At 52.0% G+C, this 24,719-nt stretch overlaps 2 protein-coding genes across 6 annotated transcripts in view; both read left to right on the top strand.

Annotated features, from left to right (window-relative positions):
- Window positions 1–11,280, top strand: part of LOC113969700 (discoidin domain-containing receptor 2-like) — a 59,500-nt gene extending 48,220 nt beyond the window's left edge. For 3 of the 4 annotated variants that reach the window (XM_027687784.1, XM_027687787.1, XM_027687788.1), the window contains exons 13-17: window positions 1,083–1,204; window positions 1,567–1,764; window positions 5,225–5,459; window positions 7,597–7,746; window positions 8,904–9,044. In XM_027687784.1, the coding sequence (XP_027543585.1) occupies window positions 1,083–1,204; window positions 1,567–1,764; window positions 5,225–5,459; window positions 7,597–7,746; window positions 8,904–9,044 (846 nt within the window). Of the gene's footprint in view, window positions 1–1,082; window positions 1,205–1,566; window positions 1,765–5,224; window positions 5,460–7,596; window positions 7,747–8,528; window positions 8,567–8,903 lie in introns of all 4 variants that reach the window. The other variant, XM_027687786.1, reaches the window with a different exon arrangement.
- Window positions 11,281–13,222: 1,942 nt separating this feature from the next.
- Window positions 13,223–24,719, top strand: part of FAM166A (family with sequence similarity 166 member A) — a 14,842-nt gene continuing 3,345 nt past the window's right edge. Inside the window, exons 1-5 of one of the 2 annotated variants that reach the window (XM_027687790.1) lie at window positions 13,223–13,356; window positions 17,737–17,906; window positions 21,564–21,880; window positions 22,794–22,908; window positions 24,004–24,098. In XM_027687790.1, the coding sequence (XP_027543591.1) occupies window positions 13,301–13,356; window positions 17,737–17,906; window positions 21,564–21,880; window positions 22,794–22,908; window positions 24,004–24,098 (753 nt within the window). In that variant the 5' untranslated portion in view covers window positions 13,223–13,300. The remainder of the gene's footprint in view (window positions 13,357–17,736; window positions 17,907–21,563; window positions 21,881–22,793; window positions 22,909–24,003; window positions 24,099–24,719) is intronic. The other variant, XM_027687791.1, reaches the window with a different exon arrangement.

Raw genomic sequence — 24,719 nt, forward strand, 5'->3', positions numbered from 1 at the left:
TTGATCCTGTGGCTCTGTTCCCTGTTCCAGGTCTCGTGGCTGTATTTTCACCACAGCAGATTCATTCCCTGTGGACTTGCAGCAGCATCTTTGTGCTTCACTTCCTGTTCTGCATGTTTGTCCCATTTTCTGTGCTGTCTCGTTTTTCTCCTCACCATGTTTTGTCACTGAAATTCTTGCTGCTTTTTTCATACAAAATTCATCGTGCTCCCATTACATTCCCCTCAGTGCTGCAAGTCTGACTGACACATCCAGTCTGCTCCCCTCCTCCAGTCCTTGTTCTATCCACACAGTCAGGTCTGGCTGCTTTCCCCACCCAGCTCTCCATTTGGATACACATTCTGGTAACTTCTTAAGTAGTCACCCCTTCTTGTACAACCCTGGCAGTAATTTTATGTCTTTATTTGTTAATTTATCAGAAGTAATGTGGAATTTTGCCATCAGAGTATTCGTCACTGGGTGAATGCACAGGTGAGGTGTTCACATCACAGACACACACACACATTTTTCTCCCCCTTTTTTTTTTTACTCTGGAGTTAAAGGACTTTGGATAACTGGCTGTAGTTCCTGGATGCTCCTGAGTTAAGTCTGAGCAGTGTCTCAGGCCAGGCTGCAGGACAGTTCTGGGCTCCTGTGGCTGGTGTGAGGTGCTGTCCCTGCCAACCCTGCTGCAGTTGTGCTGTTTGCCTGCACATGCAGAGCAGACCTCTCCAGGCTCAGGGGCCTTTCTGAACACCTCCTGTCTGTGCTGGGTGAACTGGATTGCCCCAGGAGGCTGCTGCACCAGTCTGAGATTGTGCAGAACATCACAGATTCTGTGAAGAAACACAAGAACTCAGTATGTTGGAGACACATCTGGCTGCAAGCCCTGTGCATTCCTATGCTATGGGCCCTACAGTGTATGAACATGTTTTGTCCAGGATCTAGGGCCAACCCAGGGGTTATTTCTGATCAGAACTGTCACCTTCATTACATCATTCACTTGGTCATTCTGCCAGCAGTGACCAAACCAGTGATGATGTTTTCCTCTGGTTTTCCGCCTATTCGTGCTCTTACATCTGCCTCTGCCCTCTCCCCTGCAGGTGCACCTTTGTGAAGCTGATGGCCTGCTGGAGTTCCTGGGAGTCTCGTCCTCAGAATTCACTCACCAGCCAGTTCTTGTAGCAGTGAAAATGCTGAGATCAGATGTCAACAAAACAGCCAGGTGAGTGCACCTGCAGTACCAACCAGCTGGGGAGGAGAGCAAATACTCTCCAAGCAGCAGCTTCACACGGGGAACTTGTGTAAAAGTGTCACGTGTCTCTGGTGCATGTTCCATGTGTTCATGGAAGGAACAGGACACAGCAGAGAGTGGGGGATAGGGATAGCTGTAATGTCAACCTGAAATGCTGCCTTAATCCTGTTCCCTGGGAAAGGGGCAGTGTACAGAAGCACAACCACCTTTCACACTTTGCTGTGTGCAGGAGTGTAAATGACTCTGAACCGGGATGTTCTCACGTGCCTCTTGTGCTTTCCTGAGGCAGAGGAATAGTTTAGGATATTCAGCCATGTTTTCTGTTTTACAAGAAACGATTTCCTGAAGGAGATCAAGATCATGTCCCGGCTGAAGAACCCCAACATCATCCGGCTGCTGGGGGTGTGTGTGCGCGACGACCCCCTGTGCATGATAACAGAGTACATGGAGAACGGGGACCTCAACCAGTTCCTGTCACAGAGGGAGATCTACAGCAAGTTTGCCATTTCCAACAATATTCCCTGTGTCAGGTAAGAGGAGCTGCCAGTTTTGGGATAAATAACAATAGAGAGCTGCCAGTTTCATCTGCTGTGCCTTCCTGGCAGTGACCTTCCTCCAGCCCAGCCACTGCCATGGCACGTGGACACTGGTCCTGCTTTGTGTGGGAGGTTGTTCTTGAGGCCCCTGGAAGTCTGTGTTCCCCTGAAGTGTCCCTGACTGTGGGCTGTTCTGGTCACAGTGACCATCTTGATGTGTTGTTTATTGATGTGGCCATCTGTTTATGTTAGAGGGCTTGCATCAAGTATTTCATGAATATGAGAAGCCAGTTGCATTACAGCAAGAATTTTGGGATGAAAATCAAGAATGTCTCCTAAGATTTTAAAAATGTTCATATGTTCTCTGGATGTCTGATAAATATTGCTGAGTGTAGGGCTTCACTAAGGAAAAGATTTCATCAGCCTGTAGAAGGAGAATATTTGGCAAAGAAAACCATATTCTGTCAGTGGTGGCACTTGTCTCCCTCCTCAATGGAAGGATTAAATCTGACATAAAAGCATCCCTACTATTGCAGAAATCCTTTCCTCAGAGGAGAGTTGTGTGTAGGATTAGCATGTTCTGCCTGATAAAGAACCCTGCACTGCTCAGGAGCTGTGGCATTGCTGAGCCTTTGGCATGTTCTTCCCAAAGGATTAGGTGGATTTGTAGTTCAAGCACGAGGCAGTTGTGCAGAGCCAGTTCTGAGGTGCTGGATAGAACATGACTGGGTTTTACCATGTCCAGGCAACACCACAGTTGCTGCCAGAACCTGCCAGTGGTCCTGTTGGGAGTGCTAACCTGGCATCCTGCAGTCAGGACACACCAGGAGCTGCAGGGTGAGAGGATTTGCATCTGACTAGAGACATGTTCCAGCTCTCTCCAGTCTTCTGCCCTTCCTGCACATCAGAAACATCATTCACCTTTAGACTTGTGGCTTTTTTCCCCTGGCCAAAGCCTCAAAATGTTCTTTCTTCTTTATCTCCTCTTCACTTCTCATCTGACTTCAGCACTGTCACTCACATTGTTCTTCCTTGGTTTCCATTACTTGGCTCTACCTCTAGTTTTTCATTCTCTCCTGCTGATCCTTCAGCCTCTTTTGTCCCTCCAGCCAGACACAGTGTCACATTAAAGGCAGCAGAGTGGCTCAGATAGCTGGGGTTGTTTACTGAGTGACATAAATCCCCCTGCCAAAGAGAACTGCTTGGCTCTGCGGGTGCTTGGGGGTGTCTCACAGATGTGACAAGGTGCAGCCACCCCACTCGTCTCTCAAACCCAGTATTTGGTGCATCAAATGTGGTGACCAGCCCTTTCCTGCAGAGGGGTCACACATTCTTAACTCCTTATGGCTCTGTGGTGTTTGAAATGCATTCCCCTGCTGTCCCTCTGGCTGTCTGCTCACAGAGTCATTTAGGCTGGAAAAGCCCTCCAAGATAATCGAGTCCAGCACTGCCAAGGCCACCACTAAACTGTGTCCCCAAATCCCACATCCACGTGGCTTGTAAATCCCTCCAGGGATGGTGACTCCCACCGTTGCCCTGGGCAACCTGTGCCAGGCCTGGACAACCCTTTCAGTGAAAAATTTTTCCCTGATATCCAACCTAAACCTCCCCTGACGCAATTTGAGGCCATTTCCTGTCCTGTCACTGGGAGAAGAGCCTGACCCCCACCTGCTCCAACCTCCAGGGAGTTGATGAGAGTGAGAAGGTCCTCTCTGAGCCTTCTTTCCTCCAGGCTGAGCCCCCCCAGCTGCTTCTCCACCAGCTTTCTTGCTCTTCCAAAGGCAGGTCTGCCTTTCTGCCTTTGGGGCGTTGGCCCCGAGGCACAACGAGGACTCTGTGTGTCCCATCCTGTCCCTCTGTGTGTGGAGCCGCTCGTGTGGACCCTGCAGAGCTGGCTGAGCAGGGGGCAGGAGCCAAGAGGAAGCTGCTGATGGGACAGGAAAGACGGGGCTGCTGGGGTGGGAAGAGCAGCAGCCCCAGGCAGGGAGAGGCACAGAGCTGAACGTGGGATCCTGGAGGCTGTGCCACGAGCCAACAACCAGCTTGACAGGGGACAGGCGGGCGGCCAAGTTCCTTCTCTGGGGCCTCAAGAGGCCCACCCTGATCAGGAGCAACGTGGAGCTGACTGTGGGACTGGCCCAGGGGTCACCCAGCTGGGTTGTGGTGTCACCACACTGCAGGGCTGGGAAGGAGGTGGTGCCTTGACCTTCCAGCCAGGGCTCTGCTGGGCTGAGGGGCTGCCTCTGGATCACCCCAGTGACAGCTCAGCTGCTGGTTAGGGTAGATTGAGTGCATCTGTTATTGTTAGATGCTGTCATTTAGATAACATGATAGTGCTTTCCTCATTGTACCTAAGGGGGCTTTTAAAGGGGAGGAAGAGGGACTTGTTATAGAGGCAGATAATGACAGGACAAGGGACAATGGTTTTAAAATGAAAAGAGGGTAGTTTTAAATGCAATGTGAGGAAGAAATTGTTCCCTGTGAGGGTGGTGAGGCCCTGGCACAGGTTGCCCAGGGAAGCTGTGGCTGCCCCATCCCTGGAAGTGTCCCAGGCCAGGTTGGACGGGGCTTGGAGCAACCTGGGCTAGTGGAAGGTGTCCCTGTCCATGGCAGGGGGGTGGAACAAGATGACCTTTAAGGTCCTCTCCAATCCAAACCATTCTACCATTCTGTGATTGTCACCAGAACACAAAGAGAAGGAAGAGTAAGTCTTTCTTATTCTGACTCTTATCAGAAAAATACTGTGAACAGTTTACTAAATGTGTTCTGATGAGCACTTGGTCTTGTGAAGCATTTGAGATGCACAGTGGGAAACAGAGCAGTGGTGTGTGGAGAATGCTGAGAGTCTGATGGTCCAAACTCTTGTCTGTGTATCACGTAACTTCATTAATGCTATCTTCATTTTGCTAATGGGGGAATTAAAATTAAATTAGATGGAAAATGCATCTGTTTTTATTTTCAGTAAAGCTTAACATATTTTTTAAAAATAGTAAGCTCTCTTTTTCATGTGGAGTGACGTACTTATGTTAATATAAGCACGCAGTAGTGATGGTGTTTGAAATACCAGACTAAGTGGCTCATAAGATATGAGATTCTGAGATTGTACAGCCTAATTTTTCATGTCTCTCTGCAAAAAGTTGGTGCTTTGATGCACAAACTCTTTGAAAATCTCGAGATTAACGTTTGATATTGAAAAAAATAAAATCTAAAGGATGTCAGATTCCAAGGGCCTGAATTTCAGGGACAGCTTGTCTGTTCCTGCTTAGTCAGCTCAGGAGACTTAGTCTGGCAGGGGAGGCTGTTTGTGCCCTGAAATGAGACACTTTAGTTCCACTGTTATGGCAGAAAATAAAGTGACAGGTCACTGTAACACGTGAAATGCAAGGAAGAGTTGACTGTGGGGAACTCTGATTTTATTTTTTTTTTCCTTCTGTTTTGTTTTCCTTCCCTGCAGCCACTCCAACCTGCTGTACATGGCCACCCAGATTGCCTCTGGGATGAAGTACTTGGCATCTCTGAACTTCGTGCACAGGGATCTGGCAACTCGCAACTGCCTGGTGGGGAACAACTACACCATCAAGATTGCAGACTTTGGCATGAGCAGGAACCTCTACAGTGGGGATTACTACAGGATCCAGGGAAGAGCCGTGCTGCCCATTCGCTGGATGGCCTGGGAAAGCATCCTCCTGGTAGGGGCTGCACAAAACCTCCCTTTATTCCTTCCTCTGATTCCCACTGTGCCCCTGAAGCAGTGACACGTGTCTGTGACAGTCCTGACAGCACCAAAACGTGTGCTGGAGGTGGCCCCAGGTGAGGAGTCCATCAGGTTGTGTTGGACATAACTCATATCCTGGGAAAGGAGTGTGTCCTTGCAAGTCACAGATCATGGAATGGTTTGGGTTGGAAGGAGCCTTTGAAGGTCATTCAGTCCCACCCCCTGCCATGGGCAGGGACACCTTCCACTAGCCCAGGTTGCTCCCATCCAGCCTGGCCTTGGACACTTCCAGGGATGGGGCAGCCACAGCTTCTCTGGGCAACCTGTGCCAGGGCCTCCCCACCCTTACAGGGAAGGATTTCTTCCCAATATCCCACTTAACCCTGCCCTCTGTCTGTGAAGCCATTCTCCCTTGTCCTGTCCCTCCATCCCTCGTCCAAAGTCTCTCTCAGCTCTGTTGAAGCCCCTTTAGGCCCTGGAAGGGGCTCTCAGTTCTCCCTGGAGCCTTCTCTTCTCTAGGCTGAACACCCCCAGCTCTCCCAGCCTGACTCCAGAGGGGCTCCAGCCCTTGGAGCATCTCCATGGCCTCCTCTGGACTCTCTCCAGCAGCTCCATGTCCTTGCTGTGCTGTTCCCCAGGGCTGGGGCAGCTCTGCAGGGGGGTCTCACCTGAGGGGCAGAGGGGCAGAATCCCCCCCTGCCCTGCTGCCCACGCTGGGGGATCAGCCCAGGGCACGGGGGTTTCTGGGCTGGGCCATGTCCAGCCTCTCCCCTACCAGCCTCTCCAAGTCCTTCTCCCAGGGCTGCTCCATCTGTCCATCCCCAGCCTGGATTGATCCAGGGGCTGCCCCGACCCAGGGGCAGCACCAGCACTTGGCCTTGTTGAACCATTGTTCCCATGAGCCCACTTGGTCTTGTCCATGTCCCTCTGGATGGAATCCCTGCCCTCAGCCCTCATCTGGGGCCTGACTTCTGTTCTGTGCTTGCCATTCAAGATTCCTGCTGGAATTGTAAGGAAGTTGCCTTTCTGTGTTCATTTTCCCAGCTGGGAAGCTCTGAGGGGCAGGGACAAAACTTGCTGAGTTTCAAGAGCCAAGTCTGGTTTTGAGCTGGGGTTTTGTTTCATGTTTAGGGGTCCTGCTGTCTCCCCTCAGGAGACTGTTCCACAGCCCAAACACACCCAGCCTGGAGGCACTTCCTTAATATTCAGCCCCATATTTCTTTCTCAGAGCAGTTGGTGAGATCACTTGGTTGCATTTTTTTTACAACGTGCTCTCCAGGTACCCAGAGAAAGTTGTAGTTCCCTCTGCTATTGAGGCTACCAGGCTTTTATAAATTCACCTTCTTTTCCTGGTTACAGCTGCATCTCAACCAGAAGTCAATCCCATCTTCCTTGTGTGAACATCTTCCAAACCTTGACAGACTGCAGGGGTTGCCAGATAAAGCCTGGGCACTGCAGGGCTGGGATGTTTTCAGCCCAAACAGGCCCTCCAGCCCCCAAGTGTTCTGTGTTATTTTCTGAGCAATCTTTTTTTTTCTCCATGAACACATTGTTCCAAACACAGCCAGTTTGGGCACATTTTTGGAAGACACAAAACAGGGACAGCAAGCACACTGTCGCTGGCTTCTTCATGTGCAAAAATCAAAATGATCTCAGGGTTTCCTCTAAGAGTCTGGAGTCTGCTCTGCTTTCACCCCCAGGGCTTTGCTTTCCCCTTCAAAGGCTTTTTTCTCTGTTCACAGCTGTTTCAGGTGCAGGTAGACAGTGGCTGTCCACCCCCCAGCTCATTTTCTGCTGCAAACACACTGTCTCAGGAGGGCCAGAAGTCTCTGGCTTTCTCTGGGACCTGCTCCCTGTTACAACAGGTTTGCCCCAGTGAAAACTGCACCTTCTTAGAGCTGTCCCTGGGGTCCCACGACTGCTCCTGCCCCACAAACAGCCACGCCATGCCTTGGTCCCTCTGTGTGTGGCTGAGAGCAGCTCCCCTGCTCTGCTGGGAGTGTTTTCCCAGGTGTGGATTCAGCTGCAGAGGGTTTTGCAGACTGAAAGGGGTTTTGCTGAAGGGGGGGCTGTGAAACAACCTGGGCTTACAAGATCCTTTCTGTCCACAGGGCAAGTTCACCACGGCCAGCGACGTGTGGGCTTTTGGGGTGACCCTCTGGGAGATGTTTGTGCTGTGCAAGGAGCAGCCCTACAGCCTCCTCTCGGATGAGCAGGTCATCGAGAACACGGGGGAGTTCTTCAGGAGCCAGGGCAGGCAGGTGAGGAAGCAAACACAGCTCCTCCCTTCCCTGGAGCTGGTCCCATCTGGGTGGATGTTCCCAGGGCCTCTCTGCTGGCCTTACCTCATCTGCAGGAGTCTCTGCTGCCACTACTCAACTTCTCACGTGTGTCCTGCCTCTCCTCCCCTTTATCTGGGCTTATTGCACCAACTTTCCTCTCTTGGAGTCCCACTGGAACAATCCCTTGGCCCTGTCCAGTGCTTCTTTCTTATTGTTGTACTTCACTCTGCCCTGTCCTTGGCTTTTCCAGGCTCTCCTGCACAATTCCTTTAACTCTCTCCCCCCAGCAATGCCTCTGAAAGATGAGGAAGCACTTAGGGAGGTGGGGAAGGAGGATTTGTAACTTCCCAGGGCTTAGATATTCCCTGTAGTATCTCCACATATGCCAGGAGGCCTTTGGCCATCTCCAGTTGCCAAAGGGCTTCCCTGTGTCATTCTGTCCCCTGTCACTCACTCCCAGGATTGTGCACCCCACTGCTGCTGCCCTCACTAGATACCAGTGGTGGTGCAGGACACTCCAGCTGCTCAGTACCCAAAACTGGAGTGCCGGTTCAAAACAGTTCACTGTTCTCCCAAAAATCACCTTTAGCACCAGAGAATTAAGGGAAATAAAATGATCGGGGGGGTTAATCACTGTCTCCCAATTAATCAAGAGCCTAAAAGATATGAGCCTAAAAAGTGAGAGGGGGAAATAAAATCATTCTGCCAAGCTGTGCTGTAGAAAAGCTCTAAAAGGTGTTTTTTCTGTCTCTGCTAACAAGCTGTCACGATGCTTAGAAAGCCTCATGGGTTGTCTACGGTGAGTTGAAAGTATTTGGATTTTATTGTGGTAAATTTGGTTTTGGTTTGTGTTTTGCTGTCTCTTGGAAGACAAATCCCTCTGAAGCATTCATGTTTTCTGGGAGACAAAGGCCTGTTTTGTGACCAGCTCATCAGACAAGTTGGCAGAGTGTCCGTGGTGCTGTTTGAGGTGGTGTCGGGGCTCCGTCCAGGCTCAGGCTGACTGGATTTCAAACACTGCATGGTGGCTGTGTCTTGTAAACCTGGAATGGAACTGTCTCTTGGTGTTACTTTAGCAAAGGTTCAGTTGTTTCATGCAGATCCCACTGAATTAGCTGTAACTCTCTTCCTTTCAGATCTATCTCTCCCAGACTCCTCTGTGCCCTAACCCTGTGTTTGACCTGATGCTGAAGTGCTGGAGCAGGGATATCAAAGATCGTCCCACCTTTGACATGATCCACCACTTCCTGCTAGAACAATTGGAATCAAACATTTGACTCCAGAAAGAGAGACAAACTGTCGAGAACAGAGTGACTCTGGGGTCTCTTTGCCTGTTCCTCACAGAAGATGGTCAGGCCACCTCGCTCCCCTCCCCGACTGGGCCCTATTTAAGTTGAGACGTCCATGGCAGCTGCTCGTTCTATTGGCCATGGTCTGACACACAGGACCAGAGGATCTCATTTGGTTGAAAAATCATCTCCTCTTCTGAATCATTTCCTGGGAATACTGTGAGAGGGGGTTTTATTGGATACTTCAGGCGAAAGGAATGAGTAGAACTCGGAGGGACTTGGAGCTCTCTCCTGGCTGGAAGAGAAGGCGCCGGTCGGCGAGAGCCACTCGAGAACAGGTTTCTGGAAGGAAAGACTTGAGCCTTCTAGAGCTATTCCATTAAATCAGATGGAAGTCTTGTGCACATTAGCAAGTTGTTTCTGTGTGCTCTTGCTACACACAATAGCAAGAGACCAGAAACGTCTGGAGCTGGGAAATGGTTTAACGGACTCGGGAACTGACGGAGCATTTTTAGCAACCCTTTGGGAGTGACACTGCCAGGGTCTACAGAGGATGCTGAAACAAGAGTCCAAGATGATGTTCTGTTTTCCTGTGGTTGTTAAGCACTGCTTTGGTTATATATGTGCGTTTTCCCCACACTGGATTTTTTTTTTTCTAGAAAAAAATAATTTTGAAAATGAATGTTTAAAGGGTCACGGGAAGGTCACTGCGGTAGAAGGTCTTCCCCTGACCTACAAATTAAGGCTAGGTAGGGAGTTTGTATTGAGAAGTAGCTGATACTGTACTACTGTCACTATGTAGATTTATTAACCTAATGAACTTGTAGCCACAATGGACTGATGTGCAATTAATCCTGTATAATTACCCATCAATATGAGATCTCTAAGTCAATGCTGTTTCGTGTGAGAGGGAACTCAGATTTGGTGAAACCGGGTGGCTGAGAGCAGAACCCTCTTTGTCACTTGTCACAGCTCACGGGGGAGGGACGGGAGCAGCACCCGGGTCACCCCGGCCCACGCGTGTCTGGGGGCACCCACACGTGTGTGCCTGGTGTCAGAGGTTCCTCCCTGGCTCTGCAGCAGGTTCGTGCCATCAGCTGGGCAGGGGCAGCTCGGCCAGGCTCTGTCACTGTCCCCTGGCCCTGGGAGCTGGGCTGGCACATCCCCTCAGGGGGGTCTGTCCTGTATTTCGGGTGCTCCCCGTGCAGCGCGGGGCCAGTTACTCATTGAACTTGGGGTTGGTTTGTGTGTCGTGTCACAAACAGCTCATTCTCTGGAGGGTTTTAGAGGGCTCTGAAATCCATTTGGAGTGGGTTAGAGAGTTCAGTGTGTTTCTACAATAAATCCATTGTGGATTTACCAGGTGCCTGGGGAATACTCTGCTATTCCCTCTTTAATCGTTTAGCAAGATACTTAGGACCAAACCAAACATTTCATAAGCTGGGAGAAGATGAAAGCTCAGCACTTGGCTTCTTTTTTTTTTTTTTTTTTTAATAAGCAGCATCCAGCATAGCATATATTTCCAGTAAAGATGAAAAAGATAATTTTTATCTTAGCCACAAGCATAGATGCCTGGCTGTCTGTGCTGAGAGCTCTGCGAGAGGGCACTGCTGAGAGAGGCAATGTCTGAACAGTTACAACACAGGCATGATTGTGTGCAAAGAAAAACCCTGCCTCTGAACTGGCAGATGCCAGGATGGAGCGTGGCATGGCTGTGTCTGCTCCCTGGGCACATCAAACTCCCTTGTGAAGTTGCCCAGCCCGGGAAGGGCCGTGCCCAGGGTGTCCTGTCCTGGCTGTGTGGGGTGTCCCCATCTGAGCTGCTCCTCTGAGCCCCTTTGTGGCTGAGCAGCTGGAGGGCCCAGGTCACCTCATCCACCCTGCCCAGGCTCAGGTGACCCTCACCCCCAGTTCTTTCCCCGTGGCTGGAGGGGAGCTGCCATTCCCTGTGTGTGCCGTCTCTCCAGAGCTGGGTGGTGGGAGCTGGCGTTGCTGCAGCCTGTTGGGCACCTGGCAAACCACTCAGCCATGGTATTGCTGGAGTATTTCTGTCCTGTCCCAGAATATGTACCCCAGTAACACAGAGCCCTGTGTGTGGTCTCCTGTGCTGTAAAGTCACCAGACAGGCTCTGTGCTCCTGTTCCATCGGGATGTGCTGTTCCTCCAGTGACATGTTGACATACCAAGTTTCTCTCATATCAATAAATTCTAATGATAACCTTGACAAAAGTGAATTTCTACTTCTTTTTTTTTACCCAGGTATCTGCCCTGAGCACTGATATTTTGGTGTGATTGTTCAGTAGCTCTTTGGTAAGTGTGTGACCCCCAGATTTGGAGGGAACAGCTCTTGACCATCTAAAGAAATGAGCTTTGAGGGGGGTTCTGGAAATGCTGGAAAGGTGCCAGCCCAAGGCCCCTCGGGCTGGTTGGACCTGGAATGGTCTGGGGCTGTTGGTTAGCGCTGCATTTCAGCAAGCAACTTTTCATCTTAGTGTTAAAATCGGGTGCTTTAGGCTTTGTAGGTCCCTTATCAACCTGTCCACTAAAAGCTGAGCCAATTTCAAAGCTCCTTTGGGGTGCTCTGGGCCTGACCCATCTGGGCTTTGAACACCTCCAAGGTTGGAGATGCCACCCCCTCCCCTGACCCTGTCCCAGGGCTGTTCTGTGCCCACAGAGGAGAATTTTTCCTGTGTCTGCTGGGCCTTCCCCACGTGTTTTGTGCCTGTTCCCTCTTGGTTTTCCCCTGTGCATCTCTGAGCAGAGCCATCCTACCCCTGGCACACCCATCCACCCTGTGAACCTCACACTGCTGGGCAGTTTTGCCCCTGATCAGAGCTCGGGTACTTGGGCAAACTCAAATACATCTTATAAAGGCTGGAAATACCAGATCTCTCAGTTTAGGCACCCAAAGACAAGAGTCAAGCAGCATTTTTATACCTTCAGATAGAGTTTTGGGGGAATTGAGGCACCTAACAGGTGAGAACAACCCTCCAATATTCAACAGGTTGCCCAGAGAGGTGGCAGATGTCCTGTCCCTGGAAGTGTTCAAGGTCAAGTTGGACAAGACTCTGAGCAGCCTGATCCAGTGGAAGGTGTCTGTGCTCACTGCAGGGGGGGTTGGACTAGAAGGGCTTTAAAGGTCCCTTCCAACCCAAACTATTCATTGATTCTATGATTTAATGATTCTGTGGTTTCTGGTAAGTAGCTTTGAAACCTTAAAGGGACTCTGCAGCCACATGGCCAAGCTCCCCAAGGCCGTGGGGGACCTTGGCAGTGAGTGAGGCTGGTGACTGGTATTGGGGTTGGTGGAAACAATGCTGGTGCCAACAGGCATGGGGGGATCTTTGACTTGAGGTCATTTGGGGCCCAGTTGCTGTGGAAAGCCAGGAAAGCTGGAGGGGGGGACTTTTTTGTAGGGGCAGGTTTAGATTAGATATTGGGAATAAATTGTTCCCTGTGAGGGTGGGGAGGCCCTGGCACAGGTTGCCCAGAGAAGCTGTGGCTGCCCCATCCCTGGAAGTGTCCAAGGCCAGGTTGGAGCAACCTGGGCTGGTGGAAGGTGTCCCTGCCCATGGCTGGGTAGTTGGAAGGAGATGGTTTTTATGCTCCCTTCCAACCCAAACCATTGTAGGGTTCTGGGCTGCTCAGTGAACAGGAGCCCCGTGTTCTTCAGCTGAAGGGGGGAGAAACCCAGCACACACCAGACAACGTGACCATACAACATTGGGAATGGAACAGCCTTTATCCTGCATGGAACTGGCAGGGAAGGATCACATCCTCCAACAGCCAGAGCTGGGAGGGCAGTGAGGAGCAGGGGGAGGAGGGTTGAGCCTCCCCCGAATCCCTGAACCGGTGCCTGGAGGTTTCCGTGGTGGGAGCACCTGCAGCAGGGGCTGTGGGCAGTGCTGGCCTGGCCAGGCAGGGACAGCCAGGCTCTCCTGGGCCTGTGCTGGCCATGAACCACACCATGGACATGTATCTCTGCTGGGGCTGCTTACAGGGAACATCTGGCCCCGCTGTCCCCAGGGCTCTGAGCCCTCAGGACACCTGACAAGCACCATGAAATCGCTGTGCTCATCCAAAGCTTCCAGCTGGGGGAACAAAGAGCTGTGTCCAGGAGAACCTGAGGAGTTCTGTGCTGCAGATGGAGCTCTGTCAGGTGCTGACATCACAGGGGTTCCCCTGGAGACCACATCGGGCTATGTCTCCTTCCCCCCTCCACCACCACCAGACGTAACATCACCATGGCAGCCTCCAGGGGGAACAACATCTTCCCCAGAAACCCCTACTACCTCCCTGGGTAAGTGCTGAAGTTCATCCAAAAGGTCCATTTCCGATGCAAATAGCTCTGGTTGGGATCATGTAGTACTTATGACTCATGATGTTTTGGGGTTTTTTTTTTAAAGACACTATTAAATATTCCATGTAACAGTGCTCTGAAGGAGACAGAGCTCCAGGAGAAGCAGCATCTTCCAGCAGGGTAGAATTTCAGACCATGGCAAAGCACATTGAGGGCAAAGCCAAAATTTTTCTTTCCCCCTCCTTTTTTTTTTTTTTCCGTTTCTTTTAAGCTGCCAGATGTTACCAGAGCTACTGTGCAGGGTTTGGCTTCTGAAGTGTCATAATTTTTGCACCAAGGATTTTTGAAAGTCTCCTTTGAGTAGACAGTTGCACAGACATGACACTCTCTGGTCAATGGGCTGGACCACAGTCCTGCTGCTGGGTCTGGAATGAGTCAGGGACTGGGGATGCTGGTGGTCTGGTCCATAGTTAGTAGGATTTCTTTCCAAAGGTGTTTGTGACATTCTCCTCTAAAGGCTTGGAGAGAAGAAACCAAGCTGCCGTGGGTAAGAGGGAATGAGTTACAGGGGAGGAGGTAGGACAGGAGTGGCAGGAATAAGGGATTGGCTTCACTGGGAACAGAGAAGTTGTGTGTGGGGTCCTGTGGTCCGTGAGACTTGTGAATGGGTTGGGAAGGGCTGGGCAGCCCCTGAGGAAAACCAGCTACTGTTGGCACAAAATCACTCAGATTAGCCCAGCCTCAGGTGAGCTGGTGCCTGACCAGGCTGCGAGCCCTGGCACAGGGAATGCCAGGCCTGGCACAGGGAATGCCAGCCCTGTCCCCTGGGTGCAGGGCAGGTATGGGCAGGAGGCAGATCCTGAGCCACTGATAGAGGGTGGAGCACATTCCCTAAACTCTGCTCCTGCAGTGCTGATCCAATCAGTCCTTCCCATCACAGTGACATGCAGGATTTTTCCATTACTGATCTCTGTACCTTCCACGCTTACACAAGCTCTGGGGTTGGGGTTTTTTGGCATATTTTTGCATTGCTGTGGCCATCTGATGTGATTTTCTGGGTGTGCTGTCAAAGCCCTGTGCTGGCAGGGAAAGAGGAGGAACAGCAAGGAGGGGGCTGTGGCTGGGCTTGCACCCCCAAAAGCCTCCAAACCTTCCCTTGCCCGCAGCAGCTGCCCCGGGAGCAGCTCCAAGCCCCAGCACAGACACAGCAGCTGGGGCTGCTCCTCTCCAGGGCTGACCCAGCCTCTGAAGGCAGGAGGAGCAGCCAAACTCTGCTGCTGCATTTCTTGGTGCTGTGCAGGCTCGTGGCGTCCCCCTGAGCCCCTGCAGGTGCTGAGGGTGCTGCTTTGCATCTGCTGTGGGTGGCTGAGGGCAAGGAGGAGCTGCCTGAAGGGCATTGCCAGAGCCCAGCAGACAGTTCAGCTCCCTGAGCTGAGGTGCCAGCAGGAGGGAGGGGAAGATGCTGTGTCACAGATGTCACCAGTTGTGCCATGTGCTGGTGAAGCCACGAACACAATGAGGGGATCAAAGGTTGCTGTCCCTTGGGTCAAGAGCCAGGACCTGCCCTTTGGCCACAACAACTCCTTGCAGCCCCATGGGCTGGGGACAGAGCGGCTGGAGAGCAGCCAGGCAGGAAGGGAGCTGGGAGTGTGGATTGACAGGGAGCTGAACATGAGCCAGGGGTGCCCAGGTGGCCAAGAGGGCCAATGGATCCTGACCTGGATCAGGAACAGTGTGGCAGCAGGAGCAGGGAGAGGATTCTGCCCCTGTGCTGGGCACTGGGGAGGCCACCCCTGGAGTGCTGTGCCCAGTTGTGGCCCCTCAGCTCAGGAAGGACATGGAGGGGCTGGAGCAGGTCCAGAGAAGGGCAACGAGGCTGGGGAAGGGTCTGGAGCACAAGTGCTGTGAGGAGAGGCTGAGGGAGCTGGGGGGGCTCAACCTGGAGAGGAGGAGGCTCAGGGGAGACCTTCTCACTCTCTGCAACTCCCTGACAGGAGGGGGGAGCCGGGGGGGGGTCGGGCTCTGCTGCCAGGAACCAGCAGCAGGACAAGAGGGCCCAGCCTGGAGCTGCCCCAGGGCAGGTTTAGGTTGGCCATTGGGAAGAAGTTGTTTGCAGAGAGAGGGATCAGCCCTTGGAATGGGCTGCCCAGGGAGGGGGTGGAGTCCCCGTCCCTGGAGGTGTTGAAGCAGAGCCTGGATGTGGCATCAGTGCCATGGTCTGGGTGACAAGGTGGGGTTGGGTCACAGGTTGGACTCGATGATCTCAGAGGTCCTTTCCAACCCTGTTGGTTCAATGATTCAATGAATGGTCACAGCAGGAGTTTGAAAATGCCAATGCTGTGCTCGAGAGCTTTGGGAAGCCTCTACCCAACGAGTGGGATGATTTGGGATGTTGGAGCACAGAGAAGGGGTCAGTCCATGAATCCTGGGCACAGCCCTGCCCACCCTGCCCTCACTCTGCAGAGCTGGGAAGGGTTTGGATCCGAGTGAGGATGGGCCCAGGGCCAAGGCTCTTCCCTGGAGACCAGAGAGGCAGAGCAGGTTTGGGTGTCACAGTCTGGGGAGTGGTGATAGGAGAGATAGGGTTGAGCAAGAGAAAAGGGAAATGGGCTCAGCCTTGGGCCAGGGGGTGATTGCTGCTCTCCAGCGAGGCTTGAGAGCAGCCACTGCAGCCTGAACTGGCAAAATGGGGATCCCTCGGGGTCCTGCATCACAATCCCCAGCACAGGGGCACAAACAGCCCTGCTGAGCCTGGTCCCTTCCCCAAGCTTTTATCAGCAGCACTGTAATTCCCTCCCTGGCAGATCCCTTCTCCAGGCACCCAGACTGACTCGCTGGGCTCCTCGGGTTACTCGTGTTTAATTGCTGGGCAATGGAATCCTCTCTCAGCCCAACCATTACTTTGTTCATGATCAGAATCCCTCCAGCCATCCTGTAATTACCCAGGCTGTGTCATTTGTGCTCTTGCTCAGCTTTATCATCCTGGTGCTGCTTCCCCACACTGCAAGAGCTTATTGGAAGTCCCTGGGGATGAGGCACCGAGCTGCTCCGGCGGCTGCTGGGGAGGGATCCCGCATGCAAAGCGGGAAAACCTGCCAAGTGTGAATGTACAGCTCTGCTCGCTGTTGCTTAAACTATTTGGAAGGGAAAGTACTTACTCATCATCTTATGATCCTCATGCATCATCTGGCTTTGTCCCCGGACCCACGCCGGGCTCATTGACTGAATATTTCTGTCTGTCCATTGCAACTGGCAGCTCTGCCTTCCTTCAGTGGTGGAATAACATCACCAGTGGGAAATTTGAGACCAGAGAAGCTGAAGTTTCTCGTGGTGACTCGGAGCAGAGCCAGAGCTCCAGCACCTGCCCTACCCTCAGCCACCCAAAGTCACACTGCCTGTCCCAGGGCTGAGAGCAGAGAGGTAGCACAGAGATCCCAAAAAAACCCTGTTCCTGGGGTTGAGCAGCTGCCTGCCCAGCCCTGCCTCCCCCATGCCAGGCAGTGCCTGGGGGGGCCCATGAGCCTGGGATTGAGTGGAGAGGGGTGGAGGGTCCAAGCAAGGAATTCTTCTGCCTTTGAGTTTCAATATTGAACAAGAGACGTTGGGAATTTCCCAGTTACTCCCTGTGTCAGAGCAGAGAGGCATTGCAAAACTTCAACTGGGGCATGTTGAACTGGGAATGGTGTTTTAGCTGGGAGTCTGTGGATGTCAGCACTGCCAAAGTGACCAGCCCAGGCCATGTTCCCGCTGGGAGTTTTCCCATCCACAGGTGCTGCTCCCTGAGCTCATCCCGTGCTCCTCCACAAACCAAAGCCTGTGCCTGTACATGCCTGGGAATCGATGAGCCAGTTTTCATGCTGCCACACGAAAACACGTGTGTGAAACCCAGACCCACCCTCCTGGCTCCATGTGGAACCACACGTGTCTTCCCAGCTCTCCCCTCGTGCTGCTGCTCCGGTGGCAGCAACTCATTCCCACTCAGGGGCACATCCTGTACAACCACCTTCCCTGGGCTCAGGTGCTCCCAGGTGCTCCTGGACGTGGTGTTTCCAGCACAGAAAAGCTCTGCGGCAGATTTGCACTGCCAGAGAGCAGGGTTAGGTGGGATATTGGGAAGAAATTCTTTAGTCAGAGCATGGTGAGGCCCTGGCACAGGTTGCCCAGAGAAGCTGTGGCTGCCCCTGGATCCCTGGAAGTGTCCAAGACTGGGCTGGGTGGGGCTTGGAGCAACCTGGGCTAGTGGAAGGTGTCCCTGCCCATGGCGGGGGATGGGACTGGATGAGCTTTAAGGTCCTTTCCAACTCAAATTGTGATTCCAAGTTTATCTACCAGAGGGCACCTCCCATCTCGGTGACGGTTCTGTTCTGGTTTCCTCCCCAGCTACACGGGCTATGTCCCCCAGTACACCTACAGGTTTGGGAAGACCTACGGCAGAACCACCCACGACGTGCTGACAGACCCTGCTGTGGCCATGAGCCCCCGCTCCGTGCTGGCCCCGCTGCACAAGCTCAAAACCGTCAGTGAGTTCAGTTCCCTCCTTGGGCGTCCAGGTGGGCAGAGCTCGGGGCTCCTCCCTGCACCAGGATGGGCCCTGCCCATGGGCACAGGGTCAGTCACCTGCAGGGGAATCTGTGCCCACCCTTGGTTGGCCCCTGGGTGAAATGGGACCTTTTCCTTGAGCAGTTGTGGGGTAGGAGCTCAGGTGCCTGGAGGGCAGCACAGTGAGGGGTTGGAGCTCTCGGCCTCAGCTCCTGAGGGTGGGGATTGTCACGTTGGTGCCCAGTGGAGAGGAGAGTTTTAGTTCCCAGGTTATCTTTAGTTAGATGAAGACAAGTGATTTTATGCCTTTTAATGAACTCACTCCCCAATTCTCCCAGATTCCTGTTGGGGTTGGGTTAAACCCCACACAGCCTCTTGCTCACAAACCCAAAACAGGGCCCAGAGTAGCTACTACAGGGAAAATGACCTCTATCCCAGCCAAACCCAGCACAATTCCACAGGCTAAAATCCATCTTTCTGGGGAGGTTCACTCTCCTACCTCCAATTCTTTCCTGACTGGGGTTGATTTGGCTTCTTGCTGCTCCTCAGCTCAGCAGAAGGGTTCCTGTGCCTTCCATTTTTCTCCTCTCCTTCTCTTTCCCTTCCCTACTTCTGCTCTTCTGCTAATGGGCCCCATCTCCTCCATCAGACACTGAGACATGCTCATGTAGATTCCCATTGCTGGGAATTTGCAGGAATCTCCTACCAAGTCCCAGCCCTTCGGGGCAGTGTCTGGTCCCTGCTCAGCAGATCCAAAGCAGGGCACAGCCCTGCCATCCTGGTCAGCCCCTTGGGAGCACATTTGCCATGTCCCACCCCCTGTGGCTGTGCTGTAGCTGTTGTGGAGCCCTGGACAGTGGGACATCCAGCCTGAACACAAGGATAACCTGCCCATGTGGGATCTGGGTCTTTATTTCCTCGGGGGACGGCCCCACCAAGTGATGCTTTCCCATTTCCTGCTGGGAATTCATGCCGTGTACCTTCTTCCAAACTTTTGGCCTCCCTGATTTCCAGGATCCAGGTCTCCACCACACAGGTGGTGTTTACAGCCTTCATTCCTGGACATTTAAATTTGCATTTCCTTGGACCAAAATAGGGTTTGGACGGACCCAACCAACCAGCTGACCCAGTTGCTGTCTCTCATTATCCCACCCCCATCCTGGTTCTCTCCTCATCTGCAGCTCAGAGCTCACATTTGCTGTGCTGGTAACTCCCCACCATCAGCTCCTGCTGCCCAGCTGTCACTGTGCCATCCCTTAAACCCTTCTCTGGTGCTGCCCTGGGTGTTTTCTGTGATGGAGATCAAAGGGCTCATGGCAGTGTTGGGCCTGTGGTGGCCTTTGGCAAAGTTGGTCTCAAGACTTTTTCTCAAGGTCTGGTTTTGATAAAGCCTCATTGATGGGCACCAAGTACTTTGCTGGTTTCTGTCAATTGAATCCCATGTTGTTTTCTGGCTGGAAGTGAGGTCAGGCTCTGCTGCTTGGGGATATTTTGCCTCTGGTGACCAGGGACAGGACCCAGGGAATGGCTGGAGCTGTGTCAGGGCAGGGTCAGGTTGGATCTCAGGAAAAGGTTCTTCCCCCAGAGGCTGGTTGGGCACTGACCAGGCTCCCCAGGGCAGTGGGCACAGCACCAAGGCTGCCAGAGCTCCAGGAGGGTTTGGACAAGGCTCTGAGGGACAGGGTGGGATTGTTTGGGTGTCTGTGCAGGGTCAGGAGCTGGACTGGATGGTCTTTATGGGTCCCTTCCAGCTCAGGGCATTCTGTGATTCCATGACATCAGCCAGGGCTGTGCTGAGTTATCCATCATCTGTGTTGGCACTGAGGAGGTTGTGGCACAGGCAGGAAGCTGACCTGAAAACGTGGATATTTACTCAAATCAAATGCTCAGAGCTCTCCTGGCTTTTCATTTAGTGCCTCACTGTGCAGCCTTTCTGAATCAATCAGTTTGCAAAACCCAGGGTCATAAGAAGGAGCTCGTGGATTTCTCAAGTACAAAACAATTTAAGCTTCCTTTTGCTTCAGTTTGTGGGAGACAGAGAGCAGATGCAACACTCTCATTAATAATGAAATAAGAAATAAGACAAGTTGTGCTTTAAAATTTGCACACTGGATTGAAAAATTGCTTTCATCAAGGATTTTTCTTTATTTTGTTGCCAGCCTGGACACTTGATAATTTACATGGAGCATATTATACCTACTTCACAAAGTTACATACAGTATATACAATTTATCATACAATTATGGGCAGATTGTAAACCTAAATGCCCATCAGAAGTTTATACACTAGTGGAAAGGGGCAAATTTTGCTCTGCACTGTAATTCCCCAGAAATCATGGAATCATTCAGGTTGGAAAAGACCTCTAAGATCGAGTTCAACCATTGACCCAGAACTGCAGACAAACTGAGTCTCTCCAGATGGAGCCTTCGCTGGAAGATGGTGCCTCATCCCTGGGGCTTTGCACTGGGATGCAGATGTCCTCCCAGGAGGAGGTCACAGGAAGGCTGTAATGACCAGAGGGTGGAAAAATAATGACCTATGAGCACAAAAATGGGAGGAATTAGGTTTGTTTTAAAAAGACAAGGCTGAGCTAGTAGCAGTTTTCCAGCAAGGAAGTGGTGGTTGTGGGATGCAGAAGTGATCCTCCTCTGGAAGCACTGAGGAGGGAGGAATGGGCTTCCCTGCTGGCACAGAGCACGAGGAAGTGTCTGGGCTGGGGGCTCACACGGGGCTGGGGCACCTGGGGAGCCACATCACGGGGGATTTTTAAGGGAAAGTCAGACAAAAGTTGCCAAGCCCAGCTGTCCCTGCACAGAGTGGATCTGCAGGGCTCTGTCCCTGGTTCACAGTGGAGATATTTAGCATGTGCTGGATGTAGGATAAGTTTTTTATGCCAGTGTTACAGCAGAGCCTTTCCTCGATGAGCAGCAACAGTGCCGGTGCCAGAATTCCTCGGTGTTTGGGGTGAGCTGATGCAGCCACGGGGAGTTAAGGATACAGGGTGGTTTTTTTCACAGCATCACAGAGTATCCTGAGCTGGAAGGGACCCACAAGGATCATCCAGCCCTGCCCAGACACTCCAACAATCCCACCCTGTCCCTCAGAGCGTTGTCCAAACATTCCTGGAGCTCTGGCAGCCTTGGTGCTGTGCCCACTGCCCTGGGGAGCCTGGTCAGTGCCAACCACCCTCTGGGGGAAGAACCTTTTCCTGAGATCCAGCCTCAACCTCTCCTGACACAGCTCCAGCCATTCCCTCGAGTGCTGTGACTGGTCTTAATGAATGTCCTGTACAGGGATTGAACCCACAGCCTTGGTGTTATTAGCACTGTGCTCTGACCAGCTGAGCTCATCTCCCCTTCCTCCTGCTTTGGCTGGTATCTTACAGTTTAGGTGACACTTAGGAATAAATGTTAAGTCATTTGACTTGTATTTGTGCAGGTTTTCTGAGCAGGTTTCCCTGGTGGGGCTGATGGCACTCACAGCCTGTGGGACATGCAGGGAGTGGACTGTCTGATCCTTTTAATCCCTTCCAACTCGAGCTATTCTATGATTCCATGGTGTTCAATCCCAGTTTCCTTTCCTTTCCTACAGAGGGGCGTGGGGGGGTCCAACACGACGGGAATCCCACCCTGAGCCACTCCTTCCTCCTGACTCTGTCTGTCCCACAGGCTACTCTCCCTATGATGCTGCAGCAACCTCTCCCGAGCTGCTCATCGGGCCCAGGCCCATCCTGCCGGGGCCGGGGCGGGCGCAGGACGAGCCCATGATGATGCACATGAACCCCACGCACTGGGAGCGCCCCGTGGACTCGGGCGCACCCAGCACCCACCAGACCTGGCCCAACCAGTGGGGCCCGGGGGGGCTCTCCCTGCACCCCGCGGCCGACGAGAGGGAGAAGCAGCTGTCCGAGGTACCCTTGTCCTGCTGCCAGGGAAAAGGGCCTGGATCCGGGCAGCTCTGCGGCCCCTGTGCGGAGAGCAGGGTGGTGAGTGGTGAGGGATGGGGGGTTGGGGACTGGTGGGCACGGGGGGATCTCCTTGGTGCAGGGGTGTGAGGGTGGAATCTCATACAGGTGTGGATGGCAAGGGTGGAAAGTTTGGAGTGCTGTGTAGAGGAAGGTCAGACACACCAGTGCTTCCAGCAGTGGCAAATCTGCTGCATCTTCTGGAAGTTGTTTTAATCGTTAGTTGTGATTCCTAACCAAAAAGGCTTCTCACTTGGTTGGGCTTAGCTTCAATCCCAGTCACTAGATCCTGCTGGGCTGAGCAGCCAGGCTTTGGGTGCCCTCAGAGCCCTGATTCCCCCCTCCTCCTGCCCCTGAGAAGAGAGCACTCCCAGCACCTTTGGTTACGTGCCGGGTTTCTGACCCCGGAACTGCCCCGACCATCGTTACCCCTCATTTAAACCCGGGTTCTGGGATTTGCCTGTGGAGCTGGGGCTGTCGAGCCTCCCACAGCTGGTGTCACTCTGGACCAACGTGTTTGTGCCTTGCATTCCCTCCCAAGCCACTGACAGCATCTGTCACGTTCCAGCAGCCGTGGCTCTGCAAATCCTCTGAAGGCAGAGATTAGAGGTTTGACGTATGGAGTCAAAAGCTGGCTTGGATGTAAATCCCAAGAAGGGGTATTCCTGCTCCTTGCCCTCAGAAACAGATTTGCAGATGAGTTCACGCCCAAAGCTCCCCTTGCTCTCCATGGGGATTTTGCAAAGGTCTCTTCAAGGTCTACTACTTGCTCATCCAGTATTCCAGAAATCCTTGGAATAGCTCTGAATATGAAGCTGGGAAGAACTGGAAATGGCAGTTGCCATTCCCAGGCTCTGGCAGAGATTTAAGCAATGGAGCTAAGGGAAGGAGTGGGTTTTACTGGTGTTTATTTTATTTCTCCTATATTAAACAGCTCGAAACTGGAGGCTTCACACTGCCAGGAGGGGCTGAAATCCCGTATGATGAGCAAGAAGATCCATTGCCAGTGCTGCCAGTTCCAAATGCCATCCGACAAAAAGTCACTTTAGGTAAAAGAGAGGGGGGTCACGTGCAGCACAAGGTCACCTCAGAAGAAATCAGGTCACCCTTTCTCCCCCGTGGGGAAACCTCAGAGGCACTGGCCAGTTGCTCCAGCTCCTTTGAACACTTTGGGATGGGGAATGCCCCCACTACTCTCCATGCAGGGGCGTTTCTTTGGGATGCTGTCGCCCCTGTGGGTGTGATGCTGAGAGCCAGTGGACAGGTGGAAGGGATTCAGGAGCCACCTCAGCTCCCTGCAGGCTCCAGAAAGTGAGGAGAGATGGGCTCTGTCCCACCCCAGTGGCTCTGAGCATCTGTTCCCACTGAGGCACTTATTCCTCTCCCAGAAATAAGGTCTTTTCCTAATCACCAAATCCACCCACAGTGGTGTGTGGCACCACCAGAAAGGTATGAACCCTGTCCTACAGGGTTTATACCTGCTCTGGAAGAAGGTTCCTGTGCAGCAGAAGAACTGTGATGGGTGTTGGACCGAGCTCCTCCTCAAGGGCCCAACACCAGTGGGTGGGATATTTCACTCCACAGGAATACAGGGATCACAATATTTCAGTTAAAATGAGGGAACATCCATGCTTTAAGATGCAGAAGACAAATTTCCCTCTCCAAAGCATTCCTTTGGAAAGAGGGAGCTTTGGATGCTTTTAGGGTCTACCTCTCTGTGTTTTATGTAGTTTTAGACTCAATAAAGTTTCTGTCCTGGAAATGTGTTGGATGGGCAGAGCAGATGAGGAGGAAAGGTTGGACACCTGGTTGTTAGTGCCTGAATGTGTATTAAACTGGGAGAAAACATGAAAGAGCTGTTGATGTGAAGAAAGACTGTAAGAAAATGGTTCTTCCATACTCATGGAGACCAACAAAAATCAGTTCAGCCCATTGTGTTTTCCTTGGGAATTGTAAGAAAAAACTCTTTCAGAGAAGATGCTTCAGGTGTAAGAGTTAATTTTAAATTTAAATAGATTAAATTTTCCTTCATATACTCTGAGGTTTTATATTCATCCCAGGCTCCTCCACTTCCAGACTGGGTGATCCTTAAATGATATGTGTGTTCTCAAGCAGAAAATGTTCTCTCTTGCCTTCATCCCAAGGCTACACCGGATTCATCCCCTGCTTCACCAACAATCTCGGTCTGACCTACATCCCAGGTGTGAGGAAGGCAATGAAGGAATTTGACTACTACCAGGTAGATCACATATTGCTGAAATAAGAATGTGCACAGTGTTGATGCTGATCCACCTGAATTTTCAGTGGTAGGATCAGAAGTACAAATGAAATGCTATTGGGTAATGCTGAAAAAAACATGAGTGATTAAATTCTATAACTTGTTTCCTTGGGACATTAAGGGAGGATAAATGAGTTCATGAAAGGATTAAGCAAATCTACTGAGGGCTGGGTCAAAGGTGGCTGTTAAAAATGTTGCTCTGAGTGCAGAAATACAGGATGCAACTCTCTGCACTTCCCTGATGGAATAGATCTTCTCCATCTGGATGGCAGTGCTGGATGGCTTCCTGTGCTGCTTGGGTGAATGTGTCTCCCTTTTAATTGGTTGTAAGCCTTTTCCCTTTACTAACATCATTTGTCTTAAAGGGATCTAGATCTTCTTTCTCCTCTTTTTTTGGGGAGAAATATCCCTACTGGAAAACTGTGTTGTAAGAGCTCCCATACGATGCCACATAATCCTCCCGCACGGGAAAATGAGATCCCTCCCACAGCAGTTAATAGCTTGTATTCAAAGCTGCACATCCCTTCCTGCTCCCGGGATGCAGGGAAGTCCCCTGGGATGCAGGGAGATCCCTGGGATGCA

This window comes from Neopelma chrysocephalum, unplaced genomic scaffold (genome assembly GCF_003984885.1).
Source record: "Neopelma chrysocephalum unplaced genomic scaffold, ASM398488v2 Primary Assembly neopelma1_74, whole genome shotgun sequence".
NCBI lineage: Eukaryota > Metazoa > Chordata > Aves > Passeriformes > Pipridae > Neopelma > Neopelma chrysocephalum.